At 44.5% G+C, this 14,731-nt stretch overlaps 1 protein-coding gene across 3 annotated transcripts in view; it reads right to left on the bottom strand.

Annotated features, from left to right (window-relative positions):
* Map3k20 (mitogen-activated protein kinase kinase kinase 20) overlaps positions 1-13,097 on the bottom strand; it is a 162,615-nt gene extending 149,518 nt beyond the window's left edge. Inside the window, exons 1-2 of one of the 3 annotated variants that reach the window (XM_021151301.2) lie at positions 12,883-13,097; positions 515-707 (exon numbers count right to left, since the gene is read on the bottom strand). In XM_021151301.2, coding sequence (XP_021006960.1) covers positions 515-673 — 159 coding nt within the window. In that variant the 5' untranslated portion in view covers positions 674-707; positions 12,883-13,097. Of the gene's footprint in view, positions 1-514; positions 708-856; positions 1,033-12,882 lie in introns of those variants that run through there. The other 2 variants (XM_021151312.2, XM_029474337.1) reach the window with 2 other exon arrangements.
* Positions 13,098-14,731: the final 1,634 nt, after the last annotated feature.

Here is a 14,731-nt window from a genome sequence, read left to right as displayed (position 1 = left end):
GACAACTCTATCCGGAACCTAATTCTATATTGCACAAGATGTACCACTGTGAACTTGTAGAGGTGAAACCTAAGAAGCTAGCACTGCTTAGTTCAGTTGAAAACAAATACTCTTTTATTTTCCAAAGGCACCAAGAGGGACCACTCCCAATGCAAGGGGTGAAAATAGGAAGCAATGAAAATGTTACCTCTTACTCTTTACTGCCCCCTCCTGGTTCCCCTGAAGAAGTGAAAAGCTCAAACCCGCCTGTTTCTGTAGGCCAGCCAGCTCGGAGAACACCGGCTTACCATGGAAAGAAATCCTCTAGCTTCAGATGTCCCTTAGTAGAGCTCGACCCTAAAGCACACAGTGCAATATTTTCTATTTATGGGGTTCCCAGAATGGGAATTGGGAAGGAGCCTCGTGGACCAGCCCCAAAGGACTTGCCAGATCCTTCCAGCTCTGTGACCCTCTAACTCTAGGCTGGAAAGCTTATATAAGAGCTGGTGTGAGAGCCTCTGGGAGCAGATCTTACCTCTTTCTCTATTTTGAGTAACTTCTTTACAGCCACCTCCTTGTCCTGTGATATCCATTTGGCTCGATACACACTCCCAAAACTTCCTCCACCGCAGTTTTCAAAAAACTGCAAGTCGTCGAACTTAATTTGCACAAAGGAGGCGCCGAGAGACGACATCTCATAATGACAAAGTAGTAAACGTCCACAAAATCTGGAGAGGGAAAGGAGAAGAAATGCCGAATCACAGATCAATCCGAGTCGTGCTCTAGATATTTATAACAAGTCCTGTGAAACTTCTAGAAAGGCCCGATGACTTCAGAAAGAGAAGCAAGACAAACAAGTCGAAATGAAAGCACTCACCCTGGCTGGCAGTCAGCTTGCCCAGGCTTGGAAATGGCTCAGATTTCTCCCCCCAACGAAACTTGCCACAGTGCTTCCTACAGATCCTCCCGAGCTCTGCCTAAAGGCTACTGTGTCACCAGGTCTCCTACCAGGAAGGCCTGACACACAGAAACCATGCCTTCAACAGCAAGCTTGCATAGTTCCTCTGGCATGTGCGGCACGCCGGCTCTCCGGGCTGCCCTTGCCTCACAGGAAACATACACAGCCTAAGCCCCCTAGGATCCTGGCACGGCTGCAGCCAGGACGCTGCAGAGTAAACACATATGCAGTGTTTAGACTCCAAACAAGACTTCACTTGGGGTGAAGGAAAAGCTGCCCAAGGGTTTCCACACGTGTCTCACTAGACTGCACGCCACAGCAGAATTGACTTTCTAAGAGACGTTGCCCCTGATTACAGTAGATTAAGTCAGCCAAGGAATACTGCCAAAGTTGTTTTAAAAAATATTATGCTTGTTTCCAGGGGAACAGATGACCCCTCCCGAGATTACCGAGTGTGATTGTCTATGGTTGACTCATCCTTATTCTTCCCCAGGTAAGTGTTCATTCTTAATCCTCTATCCCAAACTATAAATTCTCAGGAAAAACAAAACCTGAAACATACAACTGGTGAAGTGTAACTCTTGAGCAAGCGTAAGAAGCTACAGGCGGTACATAAAGGAATCTGTCTGTGCATCCTTTCTGGAACTGTAAACCACAATATTGTAATCATGGAGCAAAATGACGAACCTATCTATATTAGAGGACTCTCTCTCTCAAGCTGCTGGTTCATGCTTCGGATGGTCACCATCGTGGAACACTTAACAAATAACAAGAAAACGAACTCTGTAAGAACTTGAGGGCATCGAGGATGAAACACAATGTACAATCACTTTCTGCCTTGATCCTCTATAAATATTGAGACACATGGAAACATGGCACTTGCAACTCACTTGATGATTTTGACACCACCCCCAAATGCACATGAGAGAGGGGGACAGGATGCAAGTGTGTGAGAGGGGGGAAGCACCGTGACAGAGTGGAGAGCCACAAATCAGAAAGGGGCATGGGCTTTTTACTATCCTGGCCATTTTCTATGAAGCTTGGATTTTATTTTTTATTATTATTCCAAAATAAAAGGTAGAAGGGAGCCGTCTGGGTCACTGTAAGTTCAGCTTCTCCATCAACTACTCGGAGCTTCGAGGAGACGCGCTCGCACAGGGAGCTCTGAGAACTCAGGGCACAGCTGGCTCAGCCATTCCATTTTCGGAACATCGGCTCACTGAAGAATGTTGATTTCTTATTGCAAAGTCCAAGTCTGCTCCACTTTGGGGAGAAGGCAAGAAAGAGAAACGAAGCAATTTGTTTATCCTCTACTGTTTAGAGCTTGTAATGTTTAGAGGGCTGCGTTGACAAGAAAACAGAGGGAGGAGACCGGCTGTGAGGAACACAGACGCACTCTGTGGCTGCGTTTAATTCAGTGATTTTCCAGACAGACTCACTGCAATCCCGCTAACTTTAGTAAAGAAGGTTTATAGAAAATATAGGAGAATGTGCCAGACAAACACAGGCAGCGTGTGCGAGGCAAAAAAGCTCGCACAACAAATGTCAAACACTATATGCTAGATCTCCGCAGCAGAGGATGGGTAAGTCTATGCTTTTGTAATTAATTTTATCCAAGTGTAAGAATTGAAATACGACCACGAAGCTTATAAGACCTTGCAGATCCACTGCCTGGCTATGCCCCACTCAACTCTGAGAGAGCAACTGGTAACAGCTCCTTCAAGCATCTATCTCCTCGTCTTGATCACATTTCTTTCTTTCTTTCTTTCTTTCTTTCTTTCTTTCTTTCTTTCTTTCTTTCTTTCTTTCTTTCTTTTTTCCTTTGGTTTTTCGAGACAGGGTTTCTCTGTGTATCCCTGGCTGTCCTGGAACTCACTCTGTAGACCAGGCTGGCCTCGAACTCAGAAATTCACCTGGCTCTGCCTCCCAAGTGCTGAGATTAAAGGCGTGCACCACCTCGCCCGACTTGATCACATTTCTAAGCCACGTATTTGAACACTGTTGCTTTTTTGATTTCCCTACTTTAGATCTTGTCATCAACCATTCCCTGTGGAAGAGGAATTTGGTTCTTATACACCATCCTTCACCTCCACACATTCAGGGGCCACACTGGTCTAACCTCTGTTTACAACTTGAACCATTGGCTAAGACAATATTCACGGTTTATAGTAAGTAGCCCTGCAAAGTCAAGACCATTTCCAGCACCGCCATGCAGCATGGTTACATTTTACTTGGATAGCTTTTTGTTTCTCCTGGAGTTATTAGCTGCCCTGCTTCTGTCTTTTGTTGTCTGTTTAGCTTTTTATACTCCTGATAAACTTACTCAACTCCCCCAGTCCCCCCAGGAACTACAGAGCTCCCAACAAAGCAACAAATACCAGCTTCTTCTTGCCTTTACCCTCTGATCCCCGGAGAGAGGAGGACCTTGGTTTTCATGAAGATGTTCTTTCTAAACACTTCCTCTTGATTCAGTCTGGCTGGAATGGTTGCTCCCCAGGCCTGACTGTCACTGGAATTTCATCTCCTCTGCTATTCAAAGACCTTCCTTCTCTTTCACCCTCTGAGGAAAACCCTGCCCCTGGATCTTTGGCTTCTTTCTTGGTTTACTTCTGCACCTTGACAACACACATCTCCCAGTGGCTCCCTGAGCAGAGGCCACTGTGTGGATGTGGGAAACGAACTCATGACCTCTGGATGAGCAGCCAGTGCTTTTAACTGCTGAGCCATCTCTCCGATCCCCTCAGCTGATTCCTTTCTTTTTTTCTCGAAGAAAAAAAAATTTTATGTGTATGAGTGTTTGTCTGTGTGTGTTGACTGTGCACCATGTACAGGCCTGGTGCCTGCAGCATGAAGAAGTCAGATCTTCTGGAATTAGTTATAGACAGTTGTTAGCAGCCACGTGGGTGCAGGAAATTGAACCCATGTTCTCTAAAAGATAACAAATAACCTCCATCGCTGAGCCATCTCTTTAGCACCTCTCCTCATTTCTAATGTTGCTATGGAGCAGTGTGATGCTACTCTGATGCCTAATCCTTTATATATATATATATTTTTTTTTTCTGAGAACTTTTAGAATCATTTCTTTATCTGTAGAAGCTTGTCATTTTTTTACTAGAGTGTTCTTAGAGATGATTTCTTTCATTCACTGGTAGGACACTCTGTCCCAACCTTTAACTCACATCTTTGAATCGCAGCTGTCTAGTGGTATTCCTTTAGGACTCCAGTCTCATTCATTTCAGGTCTTATTTCTCACACGTGCATGAAGCACTGCCTGTGGGTCCCCTTCTGTGCTGACCTCGCCCACATCTCCATGCTTGGGGCCAGGGATATACCTGCTCCAGATTTCCATCTCCAGCCAGCAAACCTCCCTAACCACGATTGTGAAGCCCATATGAGAAACTGCTCTCTCCTACAGCACCTTTATCTATTCCCATCAAATTTCCACCAGAATACAAACTCCTAAACCCAAAATTCCTTGCTATCTTAATATCTGGATTTTTCAGCACCTCACATATAACCAAACACACAGTACACATCTTCTCTACTCCAAACTATTTGTTCCATTCATAGTTTTAAGTTACTTTTTCCATTATAGTTCCCACAGCTACAACGATTTCAATTCAACTGAGTAAGGTCAGCCTTGCCATTTTTTTTTCCCCACAAGTCCCCAAAGAGGATTCTAAACCCAGTTCTGTTTTGAGAAGCTTCTTCAAGCTTCTTGGGAACCTTGGCACCTCCAGGACTGGGTGCCTCTCGGTTTGGGTTGAACTAGGGGAGGGGTGGAGAAACCCTTTCCAAACAGAGGAAGATGAGATCAATAAATATTAATCTGAACTGACCGGCCAGTAACTTGGCCGTGACCACCACCCGTGATGATGGGCAACAAGGCACATGCTTCCAGATCAGTTACCCGTGTTGCAATATACCTTGTCATTGGGAACTGATTCTATAGGAATGAACTAAGTAGTTACTGGGGCATTTTAATGACAATGTAAAAAACTGTATCCTTTCCAAAGAGATGAACAATTTCAGTGTGCCTCAGTACAGGTTTTAACTCCAGTAAGCTTAGCAAGGCCATCATATACTTCAGTTGAAAAATTTGGTTTAGCTTCCTATCCCCCCATACACACACACACACACACACACACACATACATGCATATGTATTTATATGCACACATGCATGTATGTTTGCTCATGGATATGCATACATGTATATGTATGTATGAATGTATATATATGTATGTGTGTGTATATATATATCTATCAATCAGACTATATATGTAAATTGTTTTCCTTTTCACTTTAAGTCACTATTTAAAGAAGATCAACTTAAGAGTAGAAGGATGAAGCATGAGTTGTTTCGGAGCATCTAGGGCAAGATGCTGATCGCGTACAGCATCAAGACCTGATCAGATTATACCCCAGCTTTTCAGAAGTATCTCTGCTGTCTAGACCAGTGGAGCTGTCTATAAAACACAGAGCCATCTATACACATCTGCTTACAAAGATCACATCCAATGTTTTAAACCCACTGTGTTTGAAGACAGGCTTTTACACAATACAGGCAATCACACAACACTGCAGGTGGACTCAGAACAGGAATATCACAGAAAACAAAACATAAGGGGGTCACAGATTGGAACAATAGCAAGTTGGCTCAACGCAATCATCAGCTTATTTGGGCAGTAGCCAAAACATTTTAAAATGTCCCTAAATTAGAAGTACAAGAATAAGTTTAACTATGAACTGAACTGATAAGAGCATATATAATATCATTAATTATAAAAGCTATATACAGGCAGAAAGACATTAAATGGAGCATTTTTTTTTATTTTTAAAAGTTTTTCATCTTCTCAAAAAGGGGGCTAGGATCACTACTTAACTCATGGGTCTTTATTTGGCTCTTTGCTTTTTCAAATTGGTATTGATTTCAAGTCACCTGTCTGTATGTCCTACTTGATTTCTGTCACAGAGATTTAAAATAACAACAACAGCAGCAACAGGACTGCTTGAACTGCTAATATCTAGACGGCAAAACTGTTAAATTCGGTGAGACTGAGCTGAATTCTGCTTCCACCTCTCTGGAAACAATCAATCACTTTTCCTCCAATTACTACATGTCTAACCTCATAAATAAGAAGTTGAAAGTCACTTCCGTTTGATAGCCCCAAAGTGGTCACATGTGCAGGGTTTGACCCGACGTCACTGGAAAGCCTTACTTCTAAGCACAGATTGTAGCACCTTTAGCAAGAGAGTAGCAGATCCAAAGTACAAGCAAGCTGTCTGAGCTCGGGCGGAGGACCAGGTCCCGGGCAACTCGGACTTCCCAGTCTCCCCCAAGGCCTGCCCTGCCCAGGGAAGCAGAGAAGGTGTCGAAAGGCCTCCCCTAGAGTCCCGCAAGGAATTTGCACATAACAGGTGGAAAGTATGGCTTTCTACCTGCCGCCATCTTGACTCTGAGCCCTTGCTTAGCCAAAGAGTTCAGCCCTCACAATCAGGTGTGTTTCCCCATTTTCAAAATTGCTTTCTTTTCTATTTCAATCACTTTTACTACACAAACATTAACAAATAAATGACCCCTTGACTGACTCCTAAGTCCTTTTCATCTGCGTTATGTGTCTTAATTTCTTCTCTCCCTTTTGTTTTCTCTCTATTGGGGGGCTGGGTCATTTTGCGAGATCTATCTCACTTGTGAGGATTACTTATTTATTTCTGAGATAAGGCCTTGCCAGGTTGTCCAGGCTAGCCTTGAACTTGTGATCCCCCTGCCTCAGCTTCCCAAGGGCTAAAGTCAAAGATAGACACCAGCATGTCTAGCTATAGTTATAAGTTTTTTCCCTTTCAAAATGTTTTTCATAGAGATGAGTCCTATTTAAGTTACTAAAAGACATTATTTTCCTTTTGCACTTTTTAGACACTAGAATTTCTAGGATGTATTTATTCAGTCATAGCACTTGCTTTGGTAGTGTCCCAGAGAGTCCGCCTTCCACAGGACCACTGTCTTCTTCCTGATATTCTCTGCTCATTACACAAGGGCACCTAACTCAAGAGAACTCTAACCTGCTTTATTGAATGCCTCCACAGCATAATGAGAACAGTTTGGTTTTTTTATAAATTAACTTTACAAATAAGGATTTTGGAATTTCTCTGGGTTTTTTCTCTCTTGGATATTTCTGACTTACATACTTCCTCTTTTTCCTTCCATAATTTATACTTTCCTTTTGTCTTCACAAACGTAGCTATAGGTTTAATTCTGGCACAACATAAGAAGAAAAACAAATTTGTGTCATTATGATCAAGATAAACTTTCAAACAGATTTCTCAGGCTGAAGAGAGGGCTCAGTGGGTAAGATTGCTTGCTGTGCAAACAGGAGAACCTGAGTTCAAATCCCAGGCATGTATGTAAAAGTCATGCATGGCAATGCATACCTGTAATCCCAACACGTGAGGTGGTGGCCCTGGGGGGCAGAGACAAGTGGATGCTGGGAGCTCACTGGCCAGTCAGTCTTCAGATTCAGTGAGAGAACCCTCTGAGCTCTGCATGTACTTGCCCATGCCCACATACACATATACCACACATACACATATACTACACATACACACACATACACACACATACACATATACCACACATATACACACATACACATATACCACCTGTACACACACATACACATATACCACATATACACATACATACACATATACCACACATACACACATGTACACAGATAACACATACACACACACACACATACCACACATACACAAGGAAGGGAGACAAGAAGAAAGAATCTGGGAGCCAGAAAGATGGGGGGGCAGGTAAAAGAACTTGCCAAGTCTAAGACTGACCCAGGAAGTCACATGGCGGGTGAGAACTGACTCCCATGGGCTGTCCCCTGAGCGCCATGCATTGTACACACATAATAAAGAAACTTAAAGATGACTTCTCAAAAGCATCCTCACCCTCTAACAAACCTTGCTCTGAGGTGTATTTCTTCACACAGCTCAGTAAATAAAAGAATCAAAACCTCTTATCCGCTTTACTGTTTGGAATTAGGCCATGCATTTTTAAAAAAAGAATTCTGAGTTTTGTTTTATTTTGCTTTGTTTTTTTTTTAAAGAATAGGAAAAACTTCGGTTTGATGTATTTCTTCATAATCAGGATCAGAGATTTAAAGAGACAATTCCTGAACAGACTGCTCTGTGTCCTTCTTTTTAAAAAGGACAAAAAGCCACAATTGTCATTAGTGACAAAAGCCACAAGACTAAGTTTATGAATAAAACTAACTAAAACTGTGTCCGTGTTGCTATTTCCTTCAAAATTGCTCTCAGAAAAGCAGACCTGACATAAGATAGCTTGGGCCCAGAATATGGGACTTCTTCCAGCGTGGCATCTGAGAAAAATCCAACTTTAAATAGGAGTCTAAAGGAGAACAGACGATTCCCGACTCTATCTGTGCTTTACCATATAAGTAGTATGACTCTCTAGCCAGAGCAAAGGTTAAAATAAAAAACAAGCTAGTTAAATGAAACATTTTTATTCATCCACTAATATTCCAATAAATGAAAATCAACCTCCTTGGCAGGCTTCCTTGCCAGAAATACTGTTAGCAGAAGTAAAAGAAGTAGGAACCTGGAAGTGGTTGGTGGAGCGATACCGTGTGGAATGAGCCTGTGCTCAAATAGTACCCAACTAGGAAACAAGACTCAGAGCATCCATGTCCTGCGCCACGGGAGATGGGGCGGGTGGGTTCTTGTGAAAAGAGAGGGGAGGTGAAACCTCTATCCAGTAAAGGGGAACAGGAAGAGGGACTGCCTAGAAGAGTGCCCAAGTGCCTGGGTGCTGTACATCTGGGGAAGAAGATGTCTACTTCCTAAACCAGCCTCCCACCCATCCTGGTGATCTGCTGCACAGTTCTCTGCCACAGAACTGTCCTTGCCAAATAGGAAATACCCAACCAGCCTGACTTCTGAGAAACAAGGGACAGCCCCAGACTGGTTACCTACAAGGAATGCTTCCTTACAAGGATTAAACATGCAGGTCAGATCTGGGTCGTCTGAAGGACGATGAAGGATAAGACAGACACCAGGATATTAAAGTTAGCCAAGAGCAAGACCTGTATGATGTTGTGTTGAGTGAGAGGCAAAATTATCAGAGGCTACAAATTACAGAATGGCTGGTAGCCCCAGAAGAAGATATTCTGCCCTCTCCGTAGTGAATGACACATCCCTGTGTACTCAACAGAAGGGGGTGGGGGAGGAGCGGAGACCTGCATCACCGAGACAAGAAAGGATGGATGCGTCTGGAAGGTTCACTTCAGCCTTTCTAGCATGATGACTAACCAGGGGAGCATGAAGTGCTGGCTGCCAGTCTTCCTTTACTGGAGATGCAGTCACGCACCTGGCAGTAAACATGAGAAGATCTATATCTCTGAAATAGTAATAAAATAATAAAAGTCCTTGGGCCACCCTCTTGAAATTCTTCTCACATGGCTAAGGAGGTCTACATTCCAGCACTTGTCTTGTACACGTCTCTCCTCTCCCCGAAGCAAAGAGCTCTTGACCATAAGGATAACCACAGACTATACATACTCTTGGGATGATGCTCTAATTCTCTAGCAAAATAGAATCACATGACCTCTTCATCAGACTGGGGGGGGGGTGCCTAACAGGACCAATCCCATCATCCCGAGGGCTTACTCCCATGTGTGCAGTAGACAGCACTGCAGGGAAGGAAGGTGAGTCCTACAGCACACATCTGACTTTAAGATCTGGAGGAATAAATGTGTCTGTTTATATTGGTTTGAGTAAGACAAGAATGAGAAGAAGAGACCGAAAAGTCCACATGGGTTTTTAAGATTAAATGAAAAAAAAAATTTTAAGCATATGTTTGCCTACACCAGAAGTGCTTATGGGCAGCCCCTTATCTGCAGACCCTTAAGGTACACACTCCCTCTCCCTCACAGTACGGTACCTTGTAAGAAAAAGGTTAATAAGTAATATTTACTCCATGACCTAGAGATAAATGTGTTCCTTCTCTTTTAAGGTGTCCACAGACAGATCCAGAAAAGAGTGGCAGACCCTGAACACAGGAGCTACTCAAGATGAGCCTTACAAATGGTCCCAAGGGATCTTAGTCCAGGCTTCTTGTCATAGCCTGCCTGTGTTCCCCTAACTTCAAAATCCTTCATCTATATACTTAAGTGTATTAATTTTCATATTTTTCCCCAACACATAGTTTTACAAAGCCACATACAGAGTTGATTTGGAAACCCTTATTCTCAAGGGAGGAGTGGCTAGGGACCGCCCCCCCTCCATCTAATCTCAGCGTGCATACTTAGTATGAGAGCAACAAGGCAAAATACTGTAGGCAAGTCTTGGCTGGGAGAGGCAAGCACGCAGCTTGGGAAATGCAGGGAAGTCCTCTCTGCACCCAGTCATGGCAGGTGGAGCTTCAGGGACTAGCCTAAGCATTTCCACACACTGTCTCATAGACCCCTCCTGGGGAAGCAGGTAGTACTGCCCCTTAAGGTTATAAAAGTTGGCCAAGCCTAATTTACAAATAGCACAACCGGAAGTCAACTTGGATCACCTCCTTTCTCTCTCCATGGTATACCTTTTCTTTTTCTACTTCATCATTTACTGCCTCCTAATCTCTCCCCTCCCCCCTTTTTCTTTAAACAAATCCATTTCTTGTTACCATAACGCCTGGATTGCTTACTATCCACACATTGGAGGCTTTAATTTTCTATTGGCAATGGTGCCAATGGGGTTAGGTATCAAATGTATGGCTCCCTGTTCTCAGTCTCTTACTATGCTGGGATTATTTAACTCCTGTCACTCAATGCTCAGCTGTCTCTCGGAGGGTCTGAGACAAAGGCCCCGTATTATCTGACCAGCCATGAGGCTCTGGGGTTGATGGCTCTCCTCCCTGCACAGGTAAGAACCTTTTGTTTAGTGCTGGAACTATACTAGTTTATGTGTAGTATAGACCAGGGTCAATAGCCACAAAGGAAGTAGCCTAAACTTGCCCACAGTAAGACGGAAGGTGTCTCAGGTGTTGCTATTATGTTTAGATCAAACAGTCCCCCACCTTGTCCCATCTGTCCTGGGTAGAATAAAATGGAAAACAAATGATCCAAACGTCTATTCTCAATATCTCAGGGCACAGAGGCTTTCTGGTTCTGACAGTCCTGTGTTACCACAAACTCCTTTCCTCAGCTTAACAGAACTCACTGACTCTTGCCTGGCTGTGTCAAGTTCTGAGACCCACTGTGTAGTCTGCTTCTGCTGGGCACACACACTCAGAGTTTTATCTGACCTCTTTTACAAAACGTCCCTGTAACTTCTCCAGTGTCTCCTCTGATGATCCAGCGATTCACTCCACACCCTTCATAACTCCTGCCTATAATTCCGCAGGCCTATCAGACTCAGTTTCACTGCAGAGCCCAGATAGGCACTGAGCCAATGTATTGCCAATAGCACTCACTCTGCCCTAACTTAAAATACACAGTGCAGCCTGCCAAGTTTCCTTATTTGGCAAGAAGGTCCCTCAGTTCCCAAGATCTTTGACCATCCATTTTTAGATCTAAATCTGTGTGCTTAATATTTGGTTATTATTTTTCTTAATGTGTTCTTATGTATCCCCCTAAAACAAAACAAAACAAACAAACAACAAAAAAAAACTTTTAAAAGATTAGTCAGCTACTTGCTTTCTAAGACAACAAAACGTTTCCCACTTAAATTTTTGACTTGCACATTCTACAGTTTAAAAAAAAATCCCCCCAAATTTTTGTCAAAATTACATTGTAAAAGACTAAAATAAACAGTGCTCCAAATACCATTTTTCTCTCTTAATTCTCTCTTTCCAAACAAGCTAAATTCATGTTCATTTACAATCTCCCAAATCTCTCACTATTGTAGCAGAAATCTAAAACAAAGACTCTACAAATGATCAAAACCATAATTAAAATGCAGCCGTCACTTTTTTTTTAAGATCAAAAAAAGAATGAAATTTCAGAGTAGAGACAGGCCGACGACAAAGAACTCTGGTCTTGAATCATTTGTTTATTTTTATCGTTAAATATTTTGGTACGTTTGGATCCACTAAATGCTGGCAGTTGGTTTCATCTATAGTCAAGAAGACCAGAAGATTCGCTACAACCACTTCAGGGGTAAAACAGGAACCCACATTAACAACCATCCGAACTCAGATGTCCTCAATCCATTCTGGAAGACGGTTCTCACACGCATTATTAATGAAGGCTGCTTATTGTGAAATCGCTGGAACGGGCCACCAAATGGTGTGCTTTCATTATTAACGAAACTAGCAAAAATAGTAATTATGTTCTCCATAAACAGTGCTTATGCAGGATCTCCAGGCGCATGAGAAACATACATTTTCAGCAACCCAACAATGACATTGTTTTTTATTTTTTTTTTTTTCAGGCAGTTCCAATGTCATCTGGGCAGTTTAGAATTAAAGTTTTTTCCGAGATCTGTCACGCGCGGGGCGAGGCGTGGCTGCGGCCCGGGTCACCCAGTGCCCACCCTGGTGTAGATCCCCGCGCCTGCGACACCCGCGTGTGCTCCCACGAAAGGCAAGGGTGCTCGGGAAGGGCAGCCGCCGCAGGTTCCCGGGGATCGCCGCGAGCTGTGCCAGGCCGGACTCTTCCGGGCACCGAGTGCCCCGCTGGACCGGCCCGGACATGCCCAAGCCTTCCTCGGCCCAGCGGCAAGGGACTGCGGGCTCAGGGACTGCGGGCTCGGGGTCTGCGGGCTCGGGGACCACGGGGCTCCAGGGCACCGTGGGCGAGCCGAGGACAGCCGCCCGCCGAGCCCCGGCCTCCCGCAGTCGCGCTGCCCCGGCCCCGCAGGCCCCGGTCCCGTGATCCTCCAGCGGAGCTCCCTCCCGCCTCTCGGGTCCCCCACAGCCCTTACCTGGCTCCCGGATCGGGCGCGAGCGGCGGCGGGGGTCGGGGACGGCGGCCCGCGCGGCTCCCACGCTTCCGCCGGAGTCAGGAGTTGAACATTCCGCCTCTCAGCGCGGCGCCAATGAGGAAGACGTCGCGGCAACAGCACCACCTACCTCCGAGCCTGGAACCGCCGGCCCGCCAGCCTCCGGGCACGCCCGGCTCGGTGCCCAGAAGGGAGGCTCGGGGTCGCGGAGAGCCCGGTTGCTGCACGCCCCCCCCCCCACACCCCGGTGAGACTGAATGCACTTGGCTGGGAAGGGGACAGCAGGGAAGACAATGTCAGGGTCGCGGGTGCCTCAGTGGGACCATCAACAAGTACTTCGAGATTCTGAGGAGGAGTCAAGGCCTGCTCTTCTGGTTGGTGACTTTTAAGATGAAGTGCCCGCGATTTCCCTTCGAGGAGACAGAGTCCATGACAAGTGTGAACAAAACGTGTCACCTGGCTTTGGGAAGAAAAGAAATTGATCGGGGAGGATGGAGATGGAGTGGAAAAAGAGGAGAGGTTGCAAAAGTAGGGGACACAGTTTCTGAATTAGGATTTCACATGCACACACGTGGAGAATTAAGGAAAGTTGAAATCGTGCAAAATGGATATTCGTGTTTTAGTGCCTGGCTTTATATTTGGAGCAGGAGGCTTACCAGCCTGAAGATGTTAAGCCGTATTCTCTTTCCTCCCCATCCATTTTAGTAGTGATTTAGAGAGTTGCTTAGGGATGGAAACAGGATAAGTGGTAGATATTGTCACTACCAGGTTACAGATGGAATCGTGAAGGCCAGAGTTAGAGGGTACAGTTTGGGATCATTTTTAAAAAGGAAATTGGAATTGAGAGACATGTTTCAGAAAGAGGCCACAGAAATTTGTGACCCATTCGGTTGGGAAAGAAGAAAGCGGTGATGCCAAGATTTGAGACCTGGGTGACTGGAAGAACGATGGTGTCATTGACAGAAATAGAAATCTGTGGAGAGGAAACTGGCTTCCTGCTGAGTTTTGAAGTCAGGAGAGGAAAAACAGGCAGAGATGAAACAAGAAACGGAAATCAAAAAAGAAGCCCAAAGAGAAATAGAAATTTTGAAAACCATTCATATATATTTAATATATGAATGGGAAAGGACGGGTAAATATACACTAATGAAAAAAGAAACCACTTTCTGGTCTGTGATTACAAGGACTGAGGATTTGGGATTAGTAAATTGCATTTTGGTAACTGAGAAGGTTGATGAAAACTATCCCGCTTTAAAAAAAATTCTTTTGTAGGTGATCAAACAATTGTTTAAAAAAAAAAAAAAGCTATCTACTCAAAAAAAAAAAATGGGCGATGGGCTCTTGAGCGCGATATGAACATGAGACTGCAGTCATCTTAGCTTTAAAGACATCCGATTGTGTCCTGACCCTGGCTGAGGAGTCAGAGAGCCTGGCTTTGCTGTTGCTCCTCTCAGTTGTCATGTGGGACACTTAACAGGCAGCCCTCAGTTTCCTGCTCACCAAAATCAGGTGTTAGCCACTGGTTCGAGCTTGCCAGTCAGCAGCCATCCATACCTTGCTTTGTACTGGAAGCCTGCAGCTTCTGATATTTTTAGCTTATACTATCTCTCCTTCCTTCATTCTATTTTCCTTCTATAATTAGGCTCAGAGAGTAGCCAACAGGAGCAATAAACTCTACAAAGTACTTTCAAAAACGTATTTGAAGGAGCACCTCACAGACGGCCTCCTGTCTTCCCATTATGTTGCAAGGTCCTCACTGCGATACCTTATGCTCTATTGTGGGGGCCACGGCTGTGACTCTGTGCTAAACGTAGGCTTGCCTCAACTTCTT

The sequence above is a fragment of the Mus caroli genome, chromosome 2, assembly GCF_900094665.2.
Source record: "Mus caroli chromosome 2, CAROLI_EIJ_v1.1, whole genome shotgun sequence".
Classification (NCBI taxonomy): Eukaryota; Metazoa; Chordata; class Mammalia; order Rodentia; family Muridae; genus Mus; species Mus caroli.
This window is presented reverse-complemented; position numbering and strand designations above follow the sequence as displayed.